The 27,175-nt window shown below is 44.8% G+C and overlaps 1 protein-coding gene across 1 annotated transcript; it reads right to left on the reverse strand.

Annotated features, from left to right (window-relative positions):
- Positions 1-1,148: 1,148 nt before the first annotated feature.
- UBL7 (ubiquitin like 7) lies at positions 1,149-26,858 on the reverse strand. Its single transcript, XM_069765651.1, has 11 exons — positions 26,737-26,858; positions 26,140-26,325; positions 25,705-25,824; positions 24,643-24,725; positions 13,807-13,891; positions 13,561-13,618; positions 11,995-12,125; positions 11,456-11,505; positions 5,558-5,725; positions 5,320-5,442; positions 1,149-4,163 (listed from the first exon to the last, which is right to left on the reverse strand). Exons 2-11 carry the CDS (start codon positions 26,315-26,317, stop codon positions 4,026-4,028), a joined length of 1,134 nt encoding a protein of 377 aa, XP_069621752.1. The 5' UTR covers positions 26,318-26,325; positions 26,737-26,858; the 3' UTR covers positions 1,149-4,025.
- Between the last annotated feature and the right edge of the window lie 317 nt (positions 26,859-27,175).

Consider the following 27,175-nt stretch of genomic DNA (forward strand, 5'->3'; position numbering starts at 1 on the left):
ATTGAGAGGAGTAGTTTGTAAAATGAGGTCACTTATGAGTTCTGCTGTTCTGGCACCTCATGGGCTCTCCCAGTGGGTCATGACACCCGCAAACCAGGACGGTAAAATCTGCACTATAATATGGCGCTCCTTCGCCTCTGAGCTTTGCACTCTGCTTGAAAATATTTCCCGTTTACGTGTAGAGTATAGGCATACTCAGAAGACATTTTTATAACAGGTCCATTTTTTCCTATTAGCCCTTAGAAAAATTAAAAACTTGGGAAAATGGAATTATTTTTTCTTCACCGCCCAATGGTATAAAATTCTGCGAGACACTTGTGGTGTCAATATGATCACTGCACCCCTTTATGAATTCATTGGGGAGTATTGTTTGTAAAATGAGGTCATATATTTAGGGTTTCTACTGTTGTGGAACCTCGGTGGCTCTGCAAAAGTTACATGGCACCCTGAAACCTTTTCAGCAAACTTTGATCTCCAATATGGCTCTTCCTCCCTTCTGAGCATTGCACTGTGCCTCAAAAGTAGTTTTCATCCACATATGGGGTATTGGTGTACTGAGGAGAAATTGAACAACACATTTTGGGGTCCATTTTGTCCTGCTATCCTTGTGAAAATGAAAAAAACATTTGTGTGTGAAAAAAATATATTTATTTTTTTCATTTTCACAGATAGATGTTGTAAAATTCTGCAAAGCACCTGGGGTTCAAGGTGCTCACCACATATCTAGATAAATTCCTTGAGCGGTCTAGTTTCCAAAATGAGGTCATTTGTGGGAGGTTTCCACTGTATAGACACATCAGGGGCTCTCCAAGCAGGAAATGACATGTGCTTTCGATTTCAGCTAACTTTGCTTTCAAAAAGTCAAATAATGACTGCCGTGTGCCCAGACAGTAATTTCCCCCACGGCTCTGTACACCAGAATGGTAATTTTTATAGTGGTGACTGTGCAAGGTATTGCTGCCTAGTCCCATCCACTGCGGTCTTCGCTACAACCTAAATTACCACAATTGTTTGTCTACACATATTGCATGGATGTGTGCTTGATTTTATTGTCAGCCCCTTCACTTTTAGGAAAAAGGAATTGACGAAAGTGTGCAACCACTGTTTGATACAACTATACCCATGCATATAATAAAGAATAAGCAATATGAAGTCTTAGTATTTTTTAACAGCAAAACAGCACAGTCCATAGCAATTACTACTACGTTGCAAGCAAGTCAGCCGACAACTCCGGCAAACATTTTCACCTTCTTTAGAGTATTGTACTCCTACAGAAGATAATATGGATGCTCAAATGGAACGTGATGGTTTATGTCTTTTTTCTTTAATATGTACTATACACAGTGAAAAGGTAGAAGAAATGCACATCAATTCGTTTAAAAGAACAACATTCTTAATACATTTCATATAACACAATACTGTTACATACATGCAAAGTATCACTAAAAAAAAAATATTAGAGAATACGGATCAGAAATTAACAACAAAATGAGTTTAAATATATTAACATACAAACTAAAAAAAAAAAAGTCCCGTTAAGTAGTATATGCAGCAGGGTATCACACTAAATATACCATAAAGTTTGAACTGTAGCAATAAATAGGTTAATAAATGATGAAATAGACTAACTAAAAATCCATTCAAATATTACTAGTGCCATGAAGAGTTCATTCCATTGAATAGTGAGCACCCTGTGTGGGAATGACATAATAATACAAAATACAAATGCCGCAAACAGATGCAGAAACATTCTCAGGAAAAAGGATAACCACTTAGCAAGAATACCATGAAATGCCTACAATATCTGAACGATAAGGGAAGAAAAGCAGTTGACACTTTATGTAGCAGCATCACCCCACAGATCGCAGGGTCTCCCCCCCAAAAAAAATCTAGCAAAAATAACAACTAAGACAACAAATATTTGAATAATAATAAAACAAATTCTCTGATTGAGACTATAAAATTCATAATATTGCAATAAACAGTCCAATACATTCTAAAGACTAGAACCAAGCATAAATTGAATAAAGAAATACAAAAGCATTAGAGGTGGAGGGCGCACTACAGTAATGAGTAATTACCATGATCTGAAAAAGATAACAGCTACAGAGTTTCCTTGAAAATAATACCTACCCAAAAATAAATGTTTGCATGATATTGCAGAATTTTTGGAGTATTCTTGAAATATATGCCCTACGCTAAAAATAAGCTCTAGCTACAGTCAGGACCGGCGTTTTGGGATGGTGAGAAAAGTGGTCGATTGACCAGGGCCTCCACTCTTATGGGTTCCCAACATTTCTGTTCCAAGCTTAAAACTGCTTAAGGACCTTTGCTGATATCACGGTCATGTGACTATGATGTCACGAAAAGAGTTTTAACTGCAGGATTCTAGTGGAACTAAATAGATGGGCTGATAGGTAGGGCCGGTGTTAGAGGAAAGAGGGAGCAAACTGGGAAAATTCTCAGAATTTCTATTCTGAGGTTGAGACTGGTTTAGGACCTTTTGGCGACATCATGGTCATGTGACCATGATGTCACTAATGGTCCTTTAACTGCAGGTGCCTAGAGGAACTGGAGGAGACAGGGTGGTGTGTACTGTATGTGCGTGTGTGTGTATATACATGTCTATGTGCAGTGTGTATGTGTGTATATACACATGTGCATTGTGGGTGTGCATACGTGTGTATGTGCAGTGTTGTGTGTGCATACGTGTGTATGTGCAGTGTGTGTGCATACGTGTGTATGTGCGTGTGTGTGTATATACATGTTTATGTGCAGTGTGTGTGTGTATATACACACGTGTATGTGCAGGGTGTCTGTATACCTGTGTATGTGCAGTGTGTGTGCATACGTGTGTATGTGCAGTGTTGTGTGTGCATACGTGTGTATGTGCAGTGTTGTGTGTGCATACGTGTGTATGTGCAGTGTTGTGTGTGCATACGTGTGTATGTGCGTGTGTGTGTGTATATACATGTTTATGTGCAGTGTGTGTGTGTATATACACACGTGTATGTGCAGGGTGTCTGTATACCTGTGTATGTGCAGTGTGTGTGTGCATACGTGTGTATGTGCAGTGTGTATGTGCTGTGTGCATACATACGTGTATGTATAGTGTGTGTGCATACGTGTATGTGCAGTGTGTATGTGTAGTGTGTGTATACGTATGTGCAGTGTGTGTGTATACGTGTGTATGTGCAGTGAGAGTGAGTGTGTGTGTGTGTTGAAATTATTATATTTGAATAACTGTGTTTTTTGTTCAAGAATACATGTGCATTGCTGTTAATGGAAAAAAATACGACAGCCTCTGAAAATAAGCACACACTATCTTTCAGAACAAAAAAATAACAATAGCCCCAGTCTTATTTTCGAACAAACACAGTAAATGAGAACAGGTTAGCTTCTTAAATTAAATAGAGAATACATTCTAAATCTTAAATAACGATCAAAGTGCAATAACTAAACCTTAATGGTGCTGTATGAGGACACCCTGTGGTGTGTGGGGTAATGCTGCTACTAAATTGCTTTTCTTTCCTTTTGTAATTCAGACTTTATAAACATTTCATAATATTCTAACTTAATTGAGAAGAGAGTTTGTTCTTATGAAGTGGTTGCCCCTTTTTCTGGGGATGTGTATCGGCATTTGACTGCAGCATTCCCTCTTCAATTGTACCATTTCCCAAGTCAAACTTTACCGCATAGTTAGTGTGATACCATTAATAATCTGTATATGATTTCTGAATCATATTATTCTCCAGCATTTTCTCTAGTGATATTTTGAATGTATCTTTGGAGGGATCTGTATCTATAAGTTTTAGATATATATAGATATATATATAGATATATACACACATGCAAATGAATAAAGTTACAGCAAAATACTGCATTCAGACAAGTAGTGCAATAAATACGCCCCTTGATCTACAACCCAAACTGATCATTTACAGTAAATTCAAGTCATTTTGAAACAGTTATAGATCAGTGAAAAATTAAGATAAATGAATGTTCCCATACAGAGGAAAGTGTTACTACAAAGCACCCCCAGCAAAGATAAGCTCCAGAGCAGCCTGAATGTCTCCTCCAGTGGCCTGCAATGCTCGCAGGCTGAGTTCTTCATCTCGGATGCCCATATCCCGCAACTGTTGTAGTTGAGGCTGCCACTGACTCTACAAGACATATTAGAAAACAATGTATAGTATACAGAAAAACATGGAATATAGAGCATATTCAGATGAAATATGCCGCATTTCCTGTACCCCTTCCGGAGCATCTACTTAAAGGAGTTTTGCGGTTGTCTGATGAAAGTTTACAGTCACTCTATGCATCTGCAGAATTCTGAAACCTTTCATCAGGCGCACCACACACTGTCAGGATTCAGCCGTTCTTGCTGGCAGCACTGGGGGTTATGTCACCGCACATACGTGATTTATATACTTCCAGCCACGTTCTGAGTAGACATACTCGGCCTTACTCAATACACTTCAATTATTTCTGTTAATTGATGACTAATGACCAGAATCACAAATACATACTGTATTTTCAGACTATAGGACACACCGGACCATAAGACGCACCACAAATTTTCAAAAGGAAAATAGGGGAAATAAAATAATGTGTCAAATGGTGGGTCTGTCTTACAGTCCGAATTCAGCTTACTAGGGGGGAATAGGCACAAGTGCAGGAGTGGTCGGGTTGTTCTGTGGTCCAGGCTGGTGTGGTGGCCTCCAGGAAATCCTGGGAATGCAGCGGTGCTCTGTGCTGGGGCGGCAGCGGTGCCCTGTCGCCATTTTGTCAAAGCCCAGAGGCCACCGTGTCGTAGCAATGGAGCTGGGGGTGGAACATGCTCAGATTCAAATCTCGGCAACGAGATCTCGTCTCCCGAGATCTCGGTGCAGAGATCTCAATCTGAGCATGCGCCGCCCCCAGCGGCCTTTTTCCCGGAGGCCACCTAATCGCAGCAATGGAGCTGCGGGGGCCTCTGGGCTTTGACAAAATGACAGCGGAGCCCCCCCACAGCACAGAGCGCCACCGCCCCAGCACAGAGTGCAACTGCTGCCCCAACACAGAGCACCACTGCCGCAGCATCTGTAAGTATATTCCGACTATAAGATGCACCCTCATTTTCCCCAAAAAATTTTTGGGAAAAAAAATGCGTCTTATAGTCTGAAAAATACGGTAGGTAAAACAAACACCATTTACCATAAAACTCAGCTTGTAAGCCAACAGGCTCCTGTCATACACACCATGCCATTAGCCTGTTAATTTACATAGGGTTGGTAGGAAGGGGTTCATGTATGGTCTGCTAAATAGCCTATAGCTTACCTGTTGCGTTGTTTGACTGGAAGCTTGCAGTGCATGTTGTAAAGCTTGGCTGAACAAGTCGTTGGTGATGGGTGTTCCCGACTGGACACTAGAGGACATAGGGGATGTTCCCGAGGAATGACCCTGCGGAATATAAAACCCTTACAATTTAGTTCCTGTAATAAAGGAAACAAGCAGAAATATTTCAATGCTAGGACATAACATCAGGATGTAGGATGTGTTCAGGAAGCTTCCTGACCTGTGTTCCAGGTGTCGGTGTGTGAGAGCTGCTCTCCGGGGTGCTAGCAAGAGCTAGTGCAGTAGCCAGTTCACTCTGAGTTATCGGACGAGGACCCGAGGCTCCGGTATATCCAAGAGAAGCTGGCCGGGGACCAGATGTGCTACTAGACGATCCTGAGCGAGAGGTCTTCACAAATACCAAAAAGAAAAAAAAACACATGTTAAAATCATAAGCCCCAATTTAGCAAGGCTGATGTATCAATATGCCAGTCTTGTCTAAGTTAAGAGGTGCCAAATTGGTTAAGAAGCATGCACCGCTAACAGAATTTGGCACATCTTTAACCCCTTCATGAGCCAGCCTATTATGACCTTAGTGGCCTGGCCATTTTTTGCAATTCTGACCAGTGTCCCTTTATGAGGTAATACAGTTTCTTTGCAACAGCTATTTCAGTTTCATATATCTAATAACTGTTGGACACAGTAATGTTTCTGCCTTGAAATGAGGTTTATTGTACTAACAGAAAATGTGCAATCTGCATTCAAACAAAATTTGACAGGTGCATAAGTATGGGCACCCTTATCATTTTCTTGTTTAAATACTCCTACCTACTTTTTACTGACTTACTAAAGCACTTTTTTTGGTTTTCTAACCTCATTGAGCTTTGAACTTCATAGCCAGGTGTATGCAATCATGAGAAAAGCTACTTAAAGTGGCCACTTGCAAGTTGTTCTCCTGTTTGAATGTCCTCTGAAGAGTGGCATCATGGGCTCCTCAAAACAACTGTCTAATGATCTGAAAACAAAGATTATTCAACATAGTTGTTCAGGGGAAGGATACAAAAAGCGGTCTCAGAGACTTAGGCTGCCGACACACTAGCAGTATTCGGTCAGTATTTTACATCAGTATTTGTAAGCCAAAACCAAAAGTGGGTGATAAATACAGAAGTGGTGCATATGTTTCTGTTATACTTTTCCTCTAAGGCTGCCGTCACACTAGCAGTATTTGGTCAGTATTTTACATCAGTATTTGTAAGCCAAAACCAGGAGTGGAACAATCAGAGGAAAAGTATAATAGAAACATATGCACCACTTCTGTATTTATCACCCACTCCTGGTTTTGGCTTACAAATACTGATGTAAAATACTGACCAAATACTGCTAGTGTGACGGCAGCCTAATTGTTCCACTCCTGGTTTTGGCTTATAAATACTGATGTAAAATACTGACCAAATACTGCTAGTGTGACGGCAGCCTTAGTGAGGAACATAGTAAGGAAATGGAAGAACACAGGTACAGTTCTTGTTAAGGCCAGAAGTGGCAGGCCAAGAAAAACATCAGAAAGGCAGAGAAGAATGGTGAGATCAGTCAAGGACAATCCTCAGACCACCTCCAGAGAGCTGTAGCATCAACTTGCTGCAGATGGTGTCACTGTGCATCGGTCAACTATACAAAGCACTTTGCACAAGGAGAAGTTGTATGGGAGAGTGATGCGAAAGAAGCCGTTTCTGCAAGCACGCCACAAACAGAGTTGGCTGAGGTATGCAAAAAGCACATCTGGAGAAGCCAATTTCTTTATACAAAAAGGCATTATGCATGGCGGCCAAAAAACACAGCATTCCAAGAAAAACACTTGCTACCCACAGTAAAATTTGGTGGAGGTTCCATCACGCTTTGGGGCTGTGTGGCCAATGCCACACCGGGAATCTTGTTAAAGTTGAGGGACGCATGGATTCCTCTCAGTATCAGCAGATTCTTGACAATAATGTTCATGAATCAGTGACAAAGTTGAAGTTACGCAGGGGATGGATCTTTCAGCAAGACAATGATCCAAAACACCGCTCCAAATCTACACAGGCATTCATGCAGAAGAACTATTACACTGTTCTGGAATGGCCATGCCAGTCCCCAGTCCTGATTATCATTGAACATCTGTGGGATCATTTCAAGAGGGCTGTCCATGCTCGGCGACCAGCAAACCTAACTGAACTGGAATTGTTTTGTAAGGAGGAATGGTCAAAAATACCTTCATCCAGGATCCAGGAACTCATTAAAAGCTACAGGAAGTGACTAGAGGCTGTTATTTTTGCAAAAGGAGGATCTACTAAATATTAATGTCACTTTTCTGGTGGGGTGCCCATACTTATGCACCTGTCAAATTTTGTTTGAATGCAGATTGCACATTTTCTGTTAGTACAATAAACCTCATTTCAAGGCAGAAACATTACTGTGTCCAACAGTTATTAGATATATGAAATTGAAATAGCTGTTGCAAAAAAAACAATTTTTATAAATTATTAAGCTTAAGATTAATAGGGGTGCCCAAACTTTTTCATATAACTATAACTCAGGAACGCTTCAACGGATCCTAGCGATTCTGAGATTGTTTTTTCGCGACATATTGGGCTTCATGTTAGTAGTAAATTTAGGTCGATCATTTTTGCATTTATTTGTGAAAAAAAATCGGAAATTTGGCGAAAATTTTGAAAATTTCGCAATTTTCACATTTTGAATTTTTATTCTGTTAAACCAGAGAGTTATGTGACACATAATAGTTAATAAATAACATTTCCCACATGTCTACTTTACATCAGCACAAGTTTGGAAACATTTTTTTTGCTAGGAAGTTATAAGGGTTAAAATTTGACCAGTGATTTCTAATTTTTACAACACCATCTTTTTTTAGGGACCACCTCATATTTGAAGTCAGTTTGAGTGGTCTATATGGCTGAAAATACCCAAAAGGGACAGCATTCTAAAAACTGCACCCCTCAAGGTGCTCAAAACCACATTCAAGAAGTTTATTAACCCTTCAGGTGCTTCACAGGAGCAGAAGCAATGTGGAAGAAAACAAATGAACATTTAACTTTTTAGTCACAAAAATGATCTTTTAGCAAAAATGTTTTTATTTTCCCAAGGGTAAAAGGAGAAAGTGGACACCAAAAGTTGTTGTCCAATTTGTCCTGATTACGCTGAAACCGCATATGTGGGGGGAACCACTGTTTGGGCGCACGTCAAGGTCTCGGAAGGGAAGGAACGCCATTTGACTTTTTGAATGAAAAATTAGCTCCAATCGTTAGCGGACACCATGTTGCGTTTGGAGAGCCCCTGTGTGCCTAAAGATTGGAGCTCCCCCACAAGTGACCCCATTTTGGAAACTAGACCCCCCAAGGAACTTATCTAGATGCATAGTGAGCACTTTCAACCCCCATGTGCTTCACAAATTGATCCTAAAAAATACTTTTTTTTTTTTTACAAAATTTTTTTTTAGCCTCAACTGTTTTATTTTCACATGGGTATAAGGATAAAATGGATCCTAAAATTTGTTGGGCAATTTTTCCTGAGTACAACTATACCTCATATGTGAGGGTAAACCACTGTTTGGGCGCACAGCAGGGCTCGGAAGGGAAGGCGCGCCATTTGACTTTGAATGGAAAATTAGCTCCAATCGTTAGCGGACACCATGTCGCGTTTGGAGAACCCCTGTGTGCCTAAACATTGGAGCTCCCCCACATGTGACCCCATTTTGGAAACTAGACCTCCCAAGGAACTAATCTAGATGAGTGGTGAGCACTTTTTACCCCCAAGTGCTTCACAGAAGTTTATAACGCAGAGCCATGAAAATAATTTTTTTTTCCCTCAAAAAAGATTTTTTAGTCCGCAATTTTTTTTATTTTCACAAGGGTAACAGGAGAAATTGGACCCCAAAAGTTGTTGTCCCGAGTACGCTGGTACCCCATATGTGGGGGTAAACCACTGTTTGGGCACACGTCAGGGCACGGAAGGGAAGTAGTGATGTTTTGAAATGCACACTTTGATGGAATGGTCCGCGGGCATCACGTTGCATCTGCAGAGCCCCTGATGTGCCTAAACAGTAGAAACCCCCCACAAGTGACCCCATTTTGGAAACTAGACCCCCAAGGAAGTTATTTAGATGTGTGGTGAGCACTTTGAACCCCCAAGTGCTTCACAGAATTTTATATAACGTAGAGCTGTAAAAATAAAAAATCATTTTTTCCCCCCACAAAAATTTTTTTAGCCCCCAATTTTTTATTTTCCCAAGGGTAACAGGAGAAATTAGACCCCCAAAGTTGTTCTGCAATTTTTCCTGAGTACGCTTATACACCATATGTCTGGGTAAACCACTGTTTGGGCGCACGTCGGGGCTCGCAAGGGAGGGAGCACCATTTGACTTTCTGAACGCAAGATTTGCTGGAATCAATGGTGGCGCCATGTCGCGTTTGGGACCCCCTGATGTGCCTAAACAGTGGAAACCCCTCAATTCTTACTCAAACCCTAACCCCAACACACCCCTAACCCTAAACCCAACCCTAACCCCAACACACCACTAACCCTAATCCCAACCCTAACCATAACCCTAACTACAAGCCTAACCGCAACACCCCCCCAACCCTAACCACAAGCCTAACCCTAACCCCAATCTTAACCCTCATTCAAACCCCAACCCTCAGGCTATGTGCCCACATTGCGGACTCGTGTTCAGATTTTTCCACACCATTTTTGAAAAATCCGCAGGTAAAAAGCACTGCATTTTACCTAACTTTTACCTGCGGATTTCCTGCGTTTTTTGTGCAGATTTCACCTCTTGTTTTACACCTGCAGATTCCTATTGAAGAACAGGTGTAAAACGCTACGGAATCCGCACAAAGAATTGACATGCTGCAGAAAATACAACGCAGCATTTCCACGCAGAATTTTCCGCACCATGGGCACTGTGGATTTGGTTTTCAATAGGTTTACATTGATTGTACACCGCATGGAAAAATGCTGCAAATCCGCAGCAAAATCCGCTGTGGATCTGCAGCCAAATCTGCACATACCCTAATTCCAACCCTAACCCTAATTCCAACCCTAACCCTAATTCTAACCCTAATGGAAAAATAAATATATTTTCTTTATTTTATTATGCTCTCTACCTATGGAGGTGATAAAAGGTGTGGGGGGGGTTTACTATCTTTTTTATTTTGATCACTGTGATAGGGTCTATCACAGTAATCAAGATGTACCTGGAATGAATGAATCTGCTGGCCGGCATGCGCCCACTATTTTGGAAGATGGCGGCTATCGCTGAAGATGGACGGACACCGGGACTCGAGAGGTACAGGAGGTGGGATCAGTCAGCGGGGGAGGGGGGTTGGGGGCGGGCTTAGGACAGGATGGAGGGGTGAGGAGGGCAGTTGAGGACAGGACGGAGGGGAGGAAAGACTGATGGCAGCGGCAGATCGCCGCCGTCAGTCGGTGGCAGATTGCGGTCTACAGCCATGGCCGATGATATTGCAGCATCGGCCATGGCTGGATTGTAATATTTCACCAAGTTTCATTGGTGAAATGTTACAAATTGCTCTGATTGGCTATTGAAAGTGCAACAGCCAATCAGAGCGATCGTAGCCACTGGGCGGGGGCAAAGCCACCCCCCCCCCCCCCCCCCGGGCTGAAGTACAACTCCCCCTGATCCTGGGTTGGGTGAAATTTCAGTTAACCATTTCACCCGACCTGCAGGAACGCGATCATTCTGTGATGCAGCATATGCGTCACAGGTCGGATTGGCACTGACTTTCATGACGCATACGCTGTGTCACAGGTCGGGAAGAGGTTAAAGCTGTCATGTGGACTGGAGTACAGTAACATCGCAAGTTATACCAGAATAAATTACAAAGAATTTACTAAAAGCACTCAACAATAACCCCTCTAATGAAGCTCTGTCCGCTGACTAGAGTTATTGGAACTGCCAAGCACTGGCATAGAAATGGAAAAACTCATTTTTGTGCGCAAAGATTTAGCGATATCTCAAATTAACAACAGAAAACTGGAGTAAACTGCTTTATGAATTGGGGACTAAACGGTTTTCATGAAAATGTTCTCTATTATATACATCATATTGAATATCTGATCATCTCACCTGCGGATACTCATCCTCTTCATCTGACAGCCCATCAAATAAGAAGCCGCCTAACAGAAGACACAAAGGACGAAATGAAAACACAGAACTATAGATGTATAGGCTGGTAAGAAAGAACCTGTATATATCGTTTGGGCTCACAAAAAAAATATCAGACTCATGGAAGAGATACAGATAGAGACGGGAGAACGGATTGGCAGGACTCCGGTAATCTGTGCCCGCTGAAGAGTTCTGCAGATCTCCTTAGCTCGGCTGGCGTGACGTCATGTGTGCGTCATGCCGCAATGACTACTCCCAGAGGATAGGAATCTGTCCTCATCATGTAGATGACACAAAGGTGCACCGCTCACTAGTTACCATAGCCATGTGTCCATCACATGGCCTGATCAGCATGCAGAAATGTTGAAAGCTGTGAAGGAGTATATTGGAAACCTACATATGTTATTATGCAAATTTACATTTACTTTCTGATACTGTCATAACTAAAGACCAGCAGCCACATAGGCGGGGTCTAGCTTTCTACTACATTCATTTCTTACCTGGCATATGTAGGGTTGCAGGAGGAACAGTGTGAGCAGCGCCATCTGTTGGAGGCAGTGAAGAACTTCCAGTCACTGAATGTAGGATTAGTATTATAGCATTTACTAGGGCAGGGTGCGAGGACACAAGCCTGGGAGGGATCAGAGAAAACTGGAGTGTAAAACAAACAGGAGTGGAAAATATGGAAAATGTATGTTTATATGAACAATAATGAAAAACAGTCTACACCAAACCATGGCTGATATTAAGCAGAAGATATTATTGTCTACATTATACATTCTCTCATAACCCAAATGAAAGGCTACCCCTATCACAAATCCTGTGATTGACATGTAGGGTACATTAGGCTGCCTAAAACTGTCCAATCATAGTGGATGGATACTGCTTCCAATTTGTTATACATAGAATATATACATAGTTTATATATCTTTTATGTAGATGTGAAATTTAAAGGGTTTCTGGTTTCATAAAAGTTGTTTCCCCAAGTGCAATTTGCTATAAAGAAAAAAAAAAGCTAACAAATTGTACTTAACTTGTGTTCCTCAGATCCAATGCCGAGTCTCCAGCGATGCCCTGCCCTCTGTTTGTCTGCAGTGCTGATGTCATGTCAACAACATTGCAGCCAATCAAGGAGCTTAGCAGCTTGTGCTGTCTACACGGGCAGAACGGAGCTTAGTGATTGGCTGCAGCACAGTTCACGTGATGTCACCATTGCAGCCAAGCAAGAGAGACTGAGCAGGGAAGAATTGGTGACGGACCTGGGGAGGGCAAGTAAAGCCCTATGCAGCCAGCTGTCAGGCATCTGCATGAGCCAGTGCACAGAGTAGTGTATGGGGCCAATAGAAAGTCTAAAAACCAGTAAATGGCACAAGGCAGTGCGCACTCTGCACATGCTCAGAGAAGATAGCAATTCAGACTGCAGAGCTGCGTGCTTCAGAGTGACCTAATGAATGATCGGTGGGGTCTCAGGTCACAACATCGTTGTAAACATAAGCATGAATGACCTCGGGGAGATCAAAACATCCAACACCACGGAGACACCATCACGTGTTTCTCAACGCAGTGATCCAGAACACTGCCCCCATCTCTTATGGGAAATATGCAAATGCATGTAAAGAAGCTGCGGAGACACCATCACGTGTTTCTCAACGCAAGCAATAAATAGCCAGGTCTTTCACCGGGAAGGAACAACCACGGGAAGGTCAGCATCCAAAAAGGAAAACCACCTATGCCAAAACATGGTATCCATCCACAGACAGCTGTTTCGGTTATTTGCCCCTCATCAGTGTGGAGTAGGAAACTGTCTGTGGATGGATACCATGTTTTGGCATAGGTGGTTTTCCTTTTTGGATGCTGCCCTTCCCGTGGTTGTTCCTTCCCGGTGAAAGACCTGGCTATTTATTGCTTGCGTTGAGAAACACGTGATGGTGTCTCCGCGGCTTTTCTACAACATCGTTGTAGACATTCACTACTGGAAATAATGGTGAACCTCCCTAGCTTTCTTTAATCTTCTAATGGGCTGGAGCCATAATTATCTAAACTTTGTATGTGATATTAACACTTACGTGTCCAACATGCTTGGATCAGTGAATACTGTGAATAGATCTTTATCCTGCAGAACTCCTGTGAAGACAGTTGGAAGATCTGATGAGCATCCTTCTGTACTGCCCACATGTGCAGCAGTCATACATCCATGACCCATGCCTCTACGCACAGATCTATCAAGCTTGCTGTGTAAATCATCCACTATCAGCAGATATGTCCACTAGACCAAACATTCAGATTTTGCAAACTTTGAATAATGAACTCACCCATGGCTACAGGATCAGAACTAAGGCCAGGAGTTGCCACAACAATCTGCTCCAAGGACTCACGGCTACCAAGCAGCTTGAACACCTGAATGACAAAGACAAGGATTAGCACTTCCACTCGCTGATGTGAAATATTAGAGGTTATCCAATCCCACTAACATGTTCAGGTCTATCAGAAACCTCCCCTCTATATAATAATAATGCACATGTGGGAAACACTCTGCCATTTAACTTGAGTTCTAAGGGGTAACATTTCCCATTGTGGAAAACGAAAAGCCCAGCCTGGCATATCAGAGTGAGGAGTTAGAAGCCATGCACGATCCTCTGGGAAATAAGTCTCCTGATACTGGCATGTCACACCTGGCATGTCACGTAACTCAAGGAGAAACGTTACCCCTTAGATCCGAATCTTAAGCCTCTCACACACAGCCAAATCAGATCTCATACTTTGCACTGATGAGGGGTAACACACCGAAACACAGTGCCAGCAAATTGAGACTCTGATTTGGCTTTTATCCTAAGGGTACCGTCTCACAGTGGCACTTTGGTCGCTACGACGGCACGATCCGTGACGTTCCAGCGATATCCTTACGATCTCGCTGTGTCTGACACGCTACTGCGATCAGGGACCCCTGGGATTTAGGGAGCAAAAGAGTTTTACTTTTCTGTTGTTTCTGGTGGCGAATAGATCCACCACTGGTTGACCCCATCTGCGGACGATAAGTTTGAAAATGTCCTCGTTGAGAGACCATTCTCCCTGTTTTAACACATTTCGGCTGAGGAAATCTGCTGCCACATTTTCTTTTCCTTTGATGTGAAGAGCTGTCAAAGATAGAAAATTGAGCTCTGCCACCTGGAACAACCGACCCGTGATCTGCATTAAAGTTTCGGAACGAGTTCCCCCTTGCCGGTTTATGTAAGCGACTGCCACTCTGTTGTCCGACAGAATTCTGACGTGCTGGCCCTGCAGATATACGAGGAATTTTTTAACAGCCAATTCAACCGCCAACAACTCCCTTTGGTTTGATGAGAATGTTGTGAAGGGTTCCCACTGTCCCTGGAGCACCATGTCCCCCATATAGGCTCCCCACCCTGAAGAGCTGGCATCTGTGGTTATCACGTGGGTGACATCTACCATCCAGGGAACCCCTGCTGATAGATTCCGTTTATCTAGCCACCACCTAAGGGAATTCAATGTTATCGGCCCCAACGTCAATTTTCCATTCAATGCACCTCCTAAGGCTCCGTCATGGAACAGGACTTCTTTTTGTAGGGACCTGGTGTGGAACTGAGCCCACTTAACTGCTGGAATGCAAGATGTGAGTGACCCAAGTAGAGACATTGCTTGCCTAAGTGTCATGGAAGGTGTATTGATTGCTCTTAATACAAAACTCTGAATTTGGTCTATTTTCTCTATAGGGAGGAGACACTGCTGTGTCACTGAATTCAACATTAACCCTAGGAATTTTTGAACATTTAGGGGCTGTAATTTCGATTTTTCAAAGTTTATGATCCAACCCAACCGTTCTAGTTTGGTTCTAGCAATCTCCCATTGTGACAGACAATGATCTACCGAGTTACCTACAATGAGGAAATCGTCTAAGTAGGGGACTATAAGGATATTTGACTCTCTTAAATGCGCCATGACTTCCGCAATTATTTTAGTAAACACCCTAGGTGCCGAGGTGATCCCAAAGGGGAGCGCTCTGAATTGAAAATGTTGAATCCTACCCCCCATTAGTATCGCTACCCTCAGGTATCGTTGGAAATCAGCATGAATGGGTACATGATAGTAGGCATCTTTCAAATCCACTACTACCATGAAACAGTTGTTGAAAAGCATCTTTATTGCCGAATTAATGGACTCCATTTTGAAAGTATGTTTCACCAAAAACTTATTGAGACCCTTAAGATTTATAATGGTCCTGTAAGATTTATCAGGCTTCTGGATTAGGAACAGGGGAGAGTAAAACCCTTTCCCTGCCTGAGAATACGGCACTTCTACCAAAACATTTTTGGAGCAAAGAGTCCTCACTTCTTCTTCTAGGGCGAATTGTTCAGTGGGAGATGAGCGCCAGGGTGTTAAACTAAATTTGTCCTGTGGAATATGAACAAATTCCAGCTTAAGACCATGGGAAACAGTGTCTTTTATCTAAACGCTGTTTGTAATTTTCGACCACTCTGCCGAGAATTGCAATAGTCTCCCTCCCACTGGAATTGCCAGTCATTGGTCTTGTTTTTTGTTTTCCGTTTGGTTACGGCGAAACATGAGACCTGTACCTCGTTTTCGCCTATCCTCCCATCTGGGACGATCTCTCCCTGGTGAAAAGGTGCGCTTTCCTCCCCGGTTGAACCTTCTTTTGTTGAAGGGACGACGGTATGGATTGAACAGGTTGAGAAACTTTTTCTTATCATCTCCTGCTTTCTCCAGGAGTTCATCCAGGGTAGGCCCAAACAAATACTCGCCTTTACAAGGGATAGCGCAGAGCTTTGTTTTTGCCTGCATATCCCCCGTCCAGCATTTCAGCCATAGGGCTCTCCTTGCAGTATTAGAAAGTCCTGCTGCTCTAGCTGCCAATTTTACGGAGTCAATTGAGGCGTCCGATAAAAAAGCCGCCCCCTCCTGGATTACAGGTAATGCTGCGAGTATGGACTCTCTAGAGGCCCCTTGTTTTAATTGGGTCTCTAACTGGTCGAGCCAGACCATCATTGACCTTGCCGTGCAGGTTGAAGCTACCGCAGGTCTTAAGGAGCCAGCTGCCATTTCCCAGGTCCCCTTTAGGAAGGTATCTACTTTCCTACCCAGGGGGTCTTTAAGCGTTCCCATATCCTCAAATGGGAGAGAAGATCGTTTCGCAACCTTGGCAATTGCTGCATCCAGCTTTGGTGCTTTCTCCCAGTTACCTACTGCTGGGTCATCAAAAGGGTACCGACGTTTTTGCGCAGGTGGTAAGGAGCCTTTTCTCTCCGGTTTTCTCCACTCCCTATTAATAAGATCCTGTATTTTCTCATTTAAAGGAAACACTCTGCGCTTTTTCTGCTCCAATCCACTGAACATCATTTGTTCTTTGGATAGTTGAGGCTTGGGTTCCGATATACCCATTGTGCCTCTGACCGCCTTTACCAATTTGTCTATTCTTTCTATGGGTAGGCAAAACCGAGCAGCGTCTTCTTCCGAAGAGGAGGATGATGCTGCTGAATCGTCCGATTCTTCAGACTTGTCCTTTTCCACAGATGAATCAGATGCCCACTCAGTTCTCTGCCTAGAACCTCCTGACTGTGAAAGGTTTTTAAAGGACTCCTTAACCTCCATTCTAATCATCTCTTTGAGACTGGCCGTAATAGAGGAGGATTCTTTGGCTACCTACGGGGATAAGTAAGGTAGACTAGAGTGTAAATCTACATGCTATACCCCCTCCCCTCCTTCCAGAACCTCACCGTCTGCTGGATACAGGGGTCACATAGTTTTTTAGGGTGTGAGTCAGGCAAGGGAACCCCGCAGATGGCACATTCCCTATGCTTCGCCTTACTGACGTTTTTCCTTCCCTGCATAAGACATATGAGGGGAGACTAGTCACTAAGTGAACTTTCTCGAAGATCACTTACCAGTGGCTGTTCACACCCAGAAATACCGAAGCACGAGGGGGATCCTTTTTGGCTGATCCTCCAGACCCCTGTCTGGAGGAGCTTCTGCGGCCCGAACCATCGCTCCTCTTTTCATGTTCCTTCTCCTTGGGTTTCTGGGATGCTTGTTCCAGCAGCACCACCTGCTGATCCTGATCCGAATCCATTTTTAGTAAATTGGAGCCAGAACCCGGGAACATGCCGCTGGAGCCGCCTTATAAAGCCCCTCCTTCGGTCAACGCACCTTGCCCAGCTTGCTCGTTTAATTTTCCCGCCCTCCCGCAGCTGTGGGGGATCAATCGTCGCTCAGGAGGGATTGCGGCATGATCTCCGGTGGGCGCCGCCATCTTGGAGCCCCTGCGCATGCGCAGGAGCTCACCGACCCGGAAGTCGTCGCCGGCTCCGCCCCCCGACGTCACCACAGCTTACAGCGCTCCTGTCAGCGCTGCAGCCATCGTGGAACGCCGAGGCCGGCCAGCTACGTTCCGATCGGCGCCCCCTAGACGCTGCCGCGCCCCCCCTGCACAGAGAGACCCACAGCACACGGGAAGAGCGACTTACCATATGCTGGCCCCGGAGACCGGACACCCCCTGGCGACCGCTCCACGCTGTCTAGTCACCGCCGTGCCGCCCTGCCAGGGCCACCGTGACTACTTCAGGTACCCGCACCGGCCGAAGTGGGAGACCCCCTCGCCACCAGAATCGGTCCGGCCGGCCTGGACTCCTGTAGATTCTATATGCATCCAGTCCCTTCAGGAACAGGAAACCAACTGATGCATGGGGAGAGGTGCCGCCCTTTTGTATCTGTAGGTTTCCTGTTCCTTAAGGGCGGATCCCCTCTCTCGTGTGCTGTCATGGGAGTCCGAATAAACTTTCTTCAAGTGTCCCGCTGTGGCGGCATGATCGCATCGTGTAACAAAGGTGTGCACGATATTCTCCACCTCCTCTGCTGATTCTACATAGCAAATACGTCATGAAATTATCGCTCCAGCGCCGTGCATTGCGAAGTGTGACCGCAGTCTACGATGCTGGAGCGATAATGGAGCAACGCTGGAGCGTCACGGATCGTGCCATCGTAGCGACCAAAGTGCCACTGTGAGACGGTACCTTTAGTCATATTGCAAGGCTCGTTAAAGGGTCAATATTGACTTTGAGGATTGCTACTTCCAATAGGTGACATTAGCGTTCAAGTCCTCTTCCTCTCTGAAGAGACAATTTTCATATGCCATTTAAAGGTACCTTCACACTGAACAACATTACAATGATAATGATAGCGATTCGTGACATTGCAGCGTCCTGGATAGCGATATCGTTGTGTTTGACACGCAGCAGCGATCTGGATCCTGCTGTGACATCGCTGGTCGGAGCTAGAAGGCCAGCACCTTATTTCGTCGCTGGATCACCCGCTGACATCGCTGAATCGGCGTGTGTGACGCCGATCCAGCGACGTCTTCACTGGTAACCAGGGTAAACTTACATTCCGGTGGCTGTCGCGTCCCTCGGCGTTCTGCTTCCCTGCACTGTCAGCGCCGGCCGGCCGTAAAGCAGTGGTGACGTCACTGCTCTGCTTTACGGCCAGCCGGCGCTCACAGTGCAGGGAAGCAGAGCGCCGGGGGACAGACACCGGAATGTAAGTATGTAGTGATTGTTTTTTTTACATTTACTTTGGTAACCAGGGTAAATATCAGGTTACTAAGCGCGGCCCTGCGCTTAGTAACCCGATGTTTACCCTGGTTACCAGGGGACTTCGAATAGTTGGTCGCTGGAGAGCTGTCTTTGTGACAGCTCTCCAGCGACCACACAGCGACGCTGCAGCGATCGGCATCGTTGTCTAGATCGCTGCAGCGTCGCTAAATGTGACGGTACCTTAAGAAATGTATCTATCTCCAGCAGAACTGCTAATCACTGTTGTTCATAGTTTGATAGAACATATATATTTGAGTAACATTTATAAAATTCATATGAAAGTTCAATTATGAAATAATAATACATTTTTTTTTAAAGCTGGAGTCGGTACATTTCTACCGACTCCGACTCCAACCAAAACTAACTCTGACTCCACAGCTCTGGTTTGTAGCATAACTTTGTCATACAGGCCTCATCCACACTCAAACAATTCTTTTTTCAGTGACTAACACGATACAGCACGGCATATTTCTCCTTGGAATTTACTGCTGCTGAAATTCAGCTGTTTGCAGAGGTGGTGCAGAGTTTAAAATCTAATTTTTTGCTGCTAAAACTGTGCTTCTACCACACTGAGCAGCATGACTGCGAAAAAATGAGGCTGTGGTGGAAGGGGAATTAGGCTTGATGTTCAAGGTGTACGTGGGGTAGGTGGTAATGTTTGTGAAAGCACTAGTGAAGCAACGTCACGTCCTATGCAAAGACAACTGACGGCTTCTGTTACTGGACGAGCTACTGCACTACCTTTCTTTGGCAGACGCACAGCGGTACGCCTTGTTGATGATGCCCAGAAAGTGCATGTGCTCGACTGGATGGCAAGCGCAGCTTCAAGTGGCCTCTCCTCCTCTTCCTCCACCTCAACCTCAACATCACACCCAGTACAGTCCACAGAGGTGGCACCTAAATTTCCCATGCTTCCCCCCACGTCCCAACTCTCCAACCGTACAACTGACTGTACGGAACCACAGATGGGTGAGTCTGAAGAGCTGTTCACACATTCTATGCCATGGTCATCAGAAGTGTACTCAAAAGCTTCACAGAGTCAAGAGGAGGAAATCTGCACAGATGCCCAAATTTCTTTTAGCTTGGATCTGGGGCAGGAAGAAGTACGGTCCCAACAGCATCCTGACCCTCGTCATCAGACGCTAACCCCAGGGTGGGGAGGTGATCCTGATGAGACTCAGATCTGAGGCGCACACGGACTGTACTGTGCTGTCAGGGAAGGAGGGTTACTCCAAGAGCGAAGAATGTGATAACAAGAAGGATGATTATGATGAGGTGTTAGATCTCAGTTGGCGTGAACATAGAGACACACAGCTGAGTCCCCACAAACTGCATTGAACTACTGCACCCAATTTATTATATATTTTAGGAGTCGGACTATTTTATACCGACTCCACAGCCCTGGCGTCCGCGGGTCTGCAGCTCGCAGGGGTGGCAAGGGATGCATAGTTTGGGCATTTTTTGACACTGCAAAGGATGAGCCAACTCACATAATCTGCCAACTGAGTTGGGGTAAAACGTGCAATAATTTGACTACTACATGTATGAACCTTCACATGCATAATCGACATGCTTTACTGTGGGAATCCCACTGCAAAAAAAATTCAGACCAGCGGACCTCAACCACCATCAGCCAACCCATCAATCGCATCTGCTGTTTCTTCCTCCTCCTCTGTTATCATGCCAACTATTGAGAAGCTGGTCTTCGACCGCAGGACCTCTGGTTCCTGACCTGCTCCAGTCACGCTGACCGAGAGCCCACCGTCAGCTGCAACGGACGTGGACATGCCTGCTGTTTTTGACCGATCTCAGAGAACAAGTTTCCACTGTAACATCTCCGCCTGCACCTCTCTCACGTTCCAGCAGTTTCCGGTTCAGCGTACTTTGCCCTCTCTCAGCACTGCAGCAAACCCATGGTTCACTAAGAGGTTGAACTCTACCATCTCCAATCTGTTGGCCACGGAAATGCTGCCTTTCCACCTGGTAGATACAGACGGTTTCCGAAACCTGAAGGCCGACACAGTCCCCCAGTACCAATTGCCCAGTTGCCATTACTTTTCTAAGAAAGCTGTGCCTGCACTACACCAGCATGTCAAAGACATCACCCATTCCTTGACTAAATCTCTGTCTACCAGTGTGTATTTCACCACAGACACTTGGAAAAGTAAGCATGGCCAAGAGCGTTACATCTTGCTGACTGGACACTGGGTGACTGGTGGCTGTGGGGACAGGCGCAGCTCCACAAGTCTTGGAATCCCAAGGCTTGCAGGACAAACCTCTACATTTAACACTTCCTCCACTGCTTCTTTCTCCTCTTCTAGATATCTATCTCAGCGTTCCAATAGTGCAGAGCAAATCCCCACGACCTCCGTACTGTGCAGCCAGGACTCACCGCAATCAGGCAGTATTAAAATTGATATGCCTTGCATATCGCAGTCATACAGCTAAAGAGTTGTGGCAGCTCTCCAGGCTGAGTTTGATCAATGGCCATCTCCGCTGAACCTGCATCCAGGGAAGGTTGTGTCCGATAATGGTGAAAACCTGGTGGTGGCCCTACTTCGAGGCAAGCTCACACACGTGCCTTGCATGGCTCACGTCCTGAACCTGGTGGTACAGCGTTTTCTCTGCCACTATCCTGGCCTGGGTGAACTGCTCCAAAAAGCACGCAAGCTGTGTGCTCATTTTCGCTGTTCACATCCCTCAGGTTATTGACTTACATCGATACAGAGGTCTTTGTCCATGCCAGTTAACAGGGTGATATGCAATGGGCCGACACGGTGGAATTCCACTCTGCACATGTTGCATAGACTGTGGCAGCAGCAACGAACCCTGACGCAGTATGTCAGGTCATATAGCATGGGCCAACGCAATACGGACGCGGTGCATATCACGTTTAAAGAGTGGGCACAGATTAAAGACCTCTGCACTCTTCTGCACAGTTTTAAAATGGCTACTAAGATATTTAGTGCTGAGGACGCAGTCATCAGCATCACTATTCAGGTCAACTATATGCTGGAGCAGACTTTGTATAGCCTGCTGGAGGAGATGGTGGTCACAGAAGAAGAGGAGGAAGCAGAGGAGGATGCGGAAGGGATAACCCTGTCTCTAAGGTCAAGACTGTCGTCACACAGACGGGTGCCAAGGGAGGGTGGATTACTGCGATCGAGGGGGTAGGTTATAACAGACAAACTTATCCAAGGTGCAAGATTCGGGGAACAAATGGAGGAGGAAGAGGTGATGGGCGAGTCAGATGAAGATGATAATCCTCCTCTCTCTGTTGTTCGTGGTTGGTGGGAGGAGACGGAAGAATCAAGCCTCATTGTTACCCAGCCACCAACACATCATGGGCTTGGACCTCATGGTAGAGCCCAACATGAGTGCCTTTTTGCTGCACTATCTGAAACTGCACCCAGTATAGTTATGATTAGGAATACTGCTGACTACTGGGTTGCCACTCTGTTAGATCCACGTTATAAAACCAAATTTTGCCAGATGATTCCCGCCCTGGAAAGGGACCTGCGAATGCTGGAGTATCGAAACACGCTTTTACACAACCTTAATAGAGCTTTTCCCCAAGACAGAGATTTTCCTCAAGACACAGTTCGCATTGCAGCTCTAGACTTCGAACCTCCGGCACATCAATTCGTCAACGTCAAAACATTAGCAGCAGCAGCAGTAGTGGAAGTAGAAGAAGCAATTTCTGCGAGTCACTTTTTTTTTTTAGACCAACTCATGCACCAGCACAACAGAGTCCAAGTCTTACACGTCGTGAACGAATGGAGAGGATGGTGCAGGAGTATCTAGAACTGAATATTGATACCATCAGGGAGGGTTTGGACCCTTTCACATTTTGGTGTTCCAAACTGGATGAGTGGCCTGAGCTTGCCTCACACACCTTGGAAGTTTTATCGTTCCCGGCAGCCAGCGTTCTCTCAGAACATGTCTTCAGCGCTGCTGGTGGTGTCCTGACAGATAAGCGCAGCCAGCTGTCCCCTGAAAGTGTAGACCGCCTAACTTTCATCAAGATGAACAAGTCATGGATCTCCAAGGATTTCTGCACCCCAATCGCAGACTGAATAGACTTGGTGATATTGCATTTTTAGTGTGATGTATTAATGTCATGTAACTGCACTCTCTGATATCTTTAGTGTGGCTTCTGTGCCTGCTGCCGCTGATGTTAACACAAATTTGTGGAAATGTGAACAGTCATGGTTGGTCTACATCTGCTGGGTTAGCTGTAGTGGAAGATGTGTCGGTCCTAATTATACTATTTCTATTCTCGTGAAATTGATCCCACTTCTGTCGTGTCAGGCCCTCATTTGTTTAAATGTGAGCCCTCCTGGTTGGGTGTCCATCTGCTGGATTGGGTGTAGTGGAAGACCTGTCGGTCCCTATTATACTATCTATACTGTGGTGAAATTGATGCCACTTTGGTATTGTCAGCAATAATTTTTGTAAATGTGCAGACTCCTGGTTGGGTCTCCTTCATGCGTGTTGTCTGTAGCAGTAGGCCTCCGAGACCATCGTGCCTCCAATTCCTTGTACTCAACTACCCGTGTTCCTAACCTTAAATATTTCTGGCAATGGTAGTCTACAAAACTGAAATTTGTGACACCTGAGTGTGGCTCAGCATGAAAGCAGGTAGAGGTGTTGCATGTAGTAGCAGGGCTCCCAGCAATGGAGGTCTACACCGATCCTTCACCCACCTCATCGTACTGTGACGTTCAATTGAAAGCTGTAAATGCTGTGCCAGACCCCGATACCTCATGCCTGGCTGATTGTTGCAGTGCCATGCTACAATTAGTACTGTGGGTGAATTGAGGCCACTTTCCTGGTGTCTGGCCCTCATTTGATGTGTTTTGGCAGCATTTGGGGCTGTTATAAGGTGTTGTGCATGCGTTTGTTTTTTCCTCCCATTGAGATAAATGGCGTTCGGTTATGTTCTGCGAATATTCGACAAAGTAATCGACGAATATTGCAATTCGGCGATCTTAATCCGAACATTGAAATATTCACTCATCTCTAATCAGCAGCCCTTTTCACAGTCGTACCAGTATAACCTGAGATGAGTGGATATGCTCCTTCACCTGGACTTTCGTGAAGGGACCATATTGCTGCCGATTACTGTATATCCTGAAGGAGGGGGGTGTCAGTGGTCGCACAATAATGACTTATCTTAACCACAGGCCTGCAATACAAAGTGGGTTTATATTCTCCACTTCTCTTCCTGAGCCACTGACTTTCTACCAATGTAATTTTGGGGTTCTTTTTAAATTGCGGCCTCTGTCACATAATCCGGAATAAATGGAATATAATGGTCTTGAATCGTAGAAATCATTGCATTGCTCGTTCTCCGTGGAGCTACAATTATAATTTCTCTTAGATGTTTTGCACTGTGTAACACCATTGTAATAGGGGTAAGGCGCAGATATCTGCCATTTTCGGTTAGCTTTTCTCTCATCTGTGAGTATTATTCTATGGACTATGTATATGGTGTTGTGCTAAAGTATACACTGATATACTTACTGCATCACGGTAGGTAGAGCTTGTGTGCAGAGCAGTATGAAGAGCTCGAAACTCACGGCTGGCAGCAATTTTATCTACAGGTTCTAGAATGAGAAAACAGAATATAAAAAACTAAACATAAGACACCGGAGATTGCTGTACGCTATATACAGAAGATTGGTAATCTGCAGAATTTGGGGGAAATTCCTCTTTATCTTGAAATTGCCATTTGCTTAGCAAAAAAAAGAAAAAAGCTAAAACGACTGCAGAAAAACCTGCTCAACACAGACAGAAGCGTCGGTTTCATTTTTATTATGGGAACCTGTAAGAGGTTAACCTGCATAGGTTTCCACAGCTGAATGCATTCTTCAATAGGAAAAGATAATAATAAAAATGCAAGGCACACAAAATGTTGGCGTCTGAAGCATAATATGGATTTGCCTTACAGCGAGTTTCCAGTAACAGTAAGGACATAACCAATGTGTTGCCGAGATTTATCCAAATACTACAACCACATGCATTTTTACCAGAATTTGTCATGTTAATCAGGCTGGCACTTAACATATTTTAACGAAACACTTAACCAAAAGCTACAACTTTAACTGTCTCTAATTGTCACTTTTCCATCACCCATTGGATGTGGGGTAACTGCGTTGATACATCCCATAAACAGCACTCAAGAGAAAAGAAGAGATGCCGCTCCCCTATCTCTCTGTAGTACACCTTCAGAAGTAGCATGGAACATATTACGTAGCAGTACTGAGCTGTGTAACTGTGAATCCAACTGTGAAGATAAAAATCTTACAAAAAAGCTGCAGCACCATGAGTGTGGGTCTGTTTTCTTGATTCAGCTACTGCCTTATTACATTCCCACTTCCATAATGACCAAAAACACACAGACACCCCCATGCTCTCAACATGTTCACCACACTCATGCGCTGCTGCGAATAATCCAGTAGTTGTATTGCAAAACTGGGATGGTCCCCAAGAAGAACCTGAAAATTTCTAGGTATCCTCAAACACACAAACATGTCTACAATTCACCGGCTAATAACAAAGCAGCTTCATGAGCCCATCACTCACCAGGACGATGTGGGGGCTCTGGCCATGCTCTGCGCAGAATGTGAACGGTGCTCCCTGACTGCACTCCATAGAACTCCAGAGTCTGATCATCTCGGAGACGTCGACCGCAGTGGACCAGGTCTGTGCAGAAACAGAAGGAAGCAATTATCTGTAACGGATTGTCCAGGCACACTGGCCGGCCCGGCATCAATAGACGCTACTATATGCTGGACGGTACAGTTGCTGAGGCTTCTGTCTCATGCCCAGTGTGTATTCTGCAGCGATCGTAGGAAGTAGACTAAGACCCAGGCATGATAATTGCTGGCATCTGACACTGTGCCTGGACCACCCCTTTAAGGAGTGTGATGTTCATATATCGCATTGCTCCATATTTTAACCCCATCATTTCCTCTGAAGCGTCTGACTGTACACGTATATGTGATGGACACTGCTCACCGATCAGCTCCGGGTCAGGAAGAGACTCTGGCAACGTGGCAGTGATCATCTGTTTGACCACGGACACTCGGTGACCACAAGTATCGCCATCGGCAGAGGAATGTACCGGGAGGCGGACAATGGATTTAGGAGACAGAGGCTGATCTGCCAGCTGGACGCATATATGGAGCTCAGACATGATGGAACCTGGCGGGAAAAGAGAGAGCAAAACTAATCCATTACTCAGCACAGAAATTCCGATCCTTCCATGCCGCCTGCCGACCATTAACACATGATTGGTAAATCCATTCTACACATATTTAGCCCAAATATTACAGCCTTGTACAGGGAATGCTGGTGGGAGCCAGAATAGTAGTCACAAGTGTATAGAAAGCAGCTGCTCATAATGTTGTGTAACTTCCTCTAGTCCGGTACTCAGGGCAGCAGTGCCGGATTATCAGAATTGTGTCGTACAGGACGAGTATACGACCTGCACCTGCTCCGTACACAAACGCTCTAGTTGAGCCCCATCCACAGCGTGCGAGCAGGACACGTGGCCGACATTACACGGTTTTTTTTAAAGAAAGGCCACTATATAGCAAAGCAGACATGACCAACCTCCTGTACAGAGCCCCCGCAGGAAACAGACAGTGATACTTCCTTTGTTTACTGTGTCCTCGGAAGTGTTACACTAAAACTACATAGCCCATCAGCCCCCTGGCGGGCGCTGAGTGATTGCGTCACATTCCTGCATAGGACTTCCTACTTGAGGCGTTAAACAGCGTTACATTACAACTACATATCCCATCAGTTCCCTTATGGGCGCTGAGCGATGACGTCCATTCCTGTGTAGAACTTCCCGCTAGAGGCGCTACACAGCAATAAACTAAAACTACATATCCCATCAGTCCCCTTATGGGCGCCGAGCGATGACGTCACGTTCTTTTATAGAATTACCCACTAGAGGCGCTTTCTTTGTAAGCAAACATAAAATTGATATTCTGTGGATGTGGAGAAATTGGCGGCAGTCACAATGTTCCAGGCAGGATTGGAAATA

The sequence above is a fragment of the Ranitomeya imitator genome, chromosome 4 (genome assembly GCF_032444005.1).
Source record: "Ranitomeya imitator isolate aRanImi1 chromosome 4, aRanImi1.pri, whole genome shotgun sequence".
Lineage (NCBI taxonomy): Eukaryota > Metazoa > Chordata > Amphibia > Anura > Dendrobatidae > Ranitomeya > Ranitomeya imitator.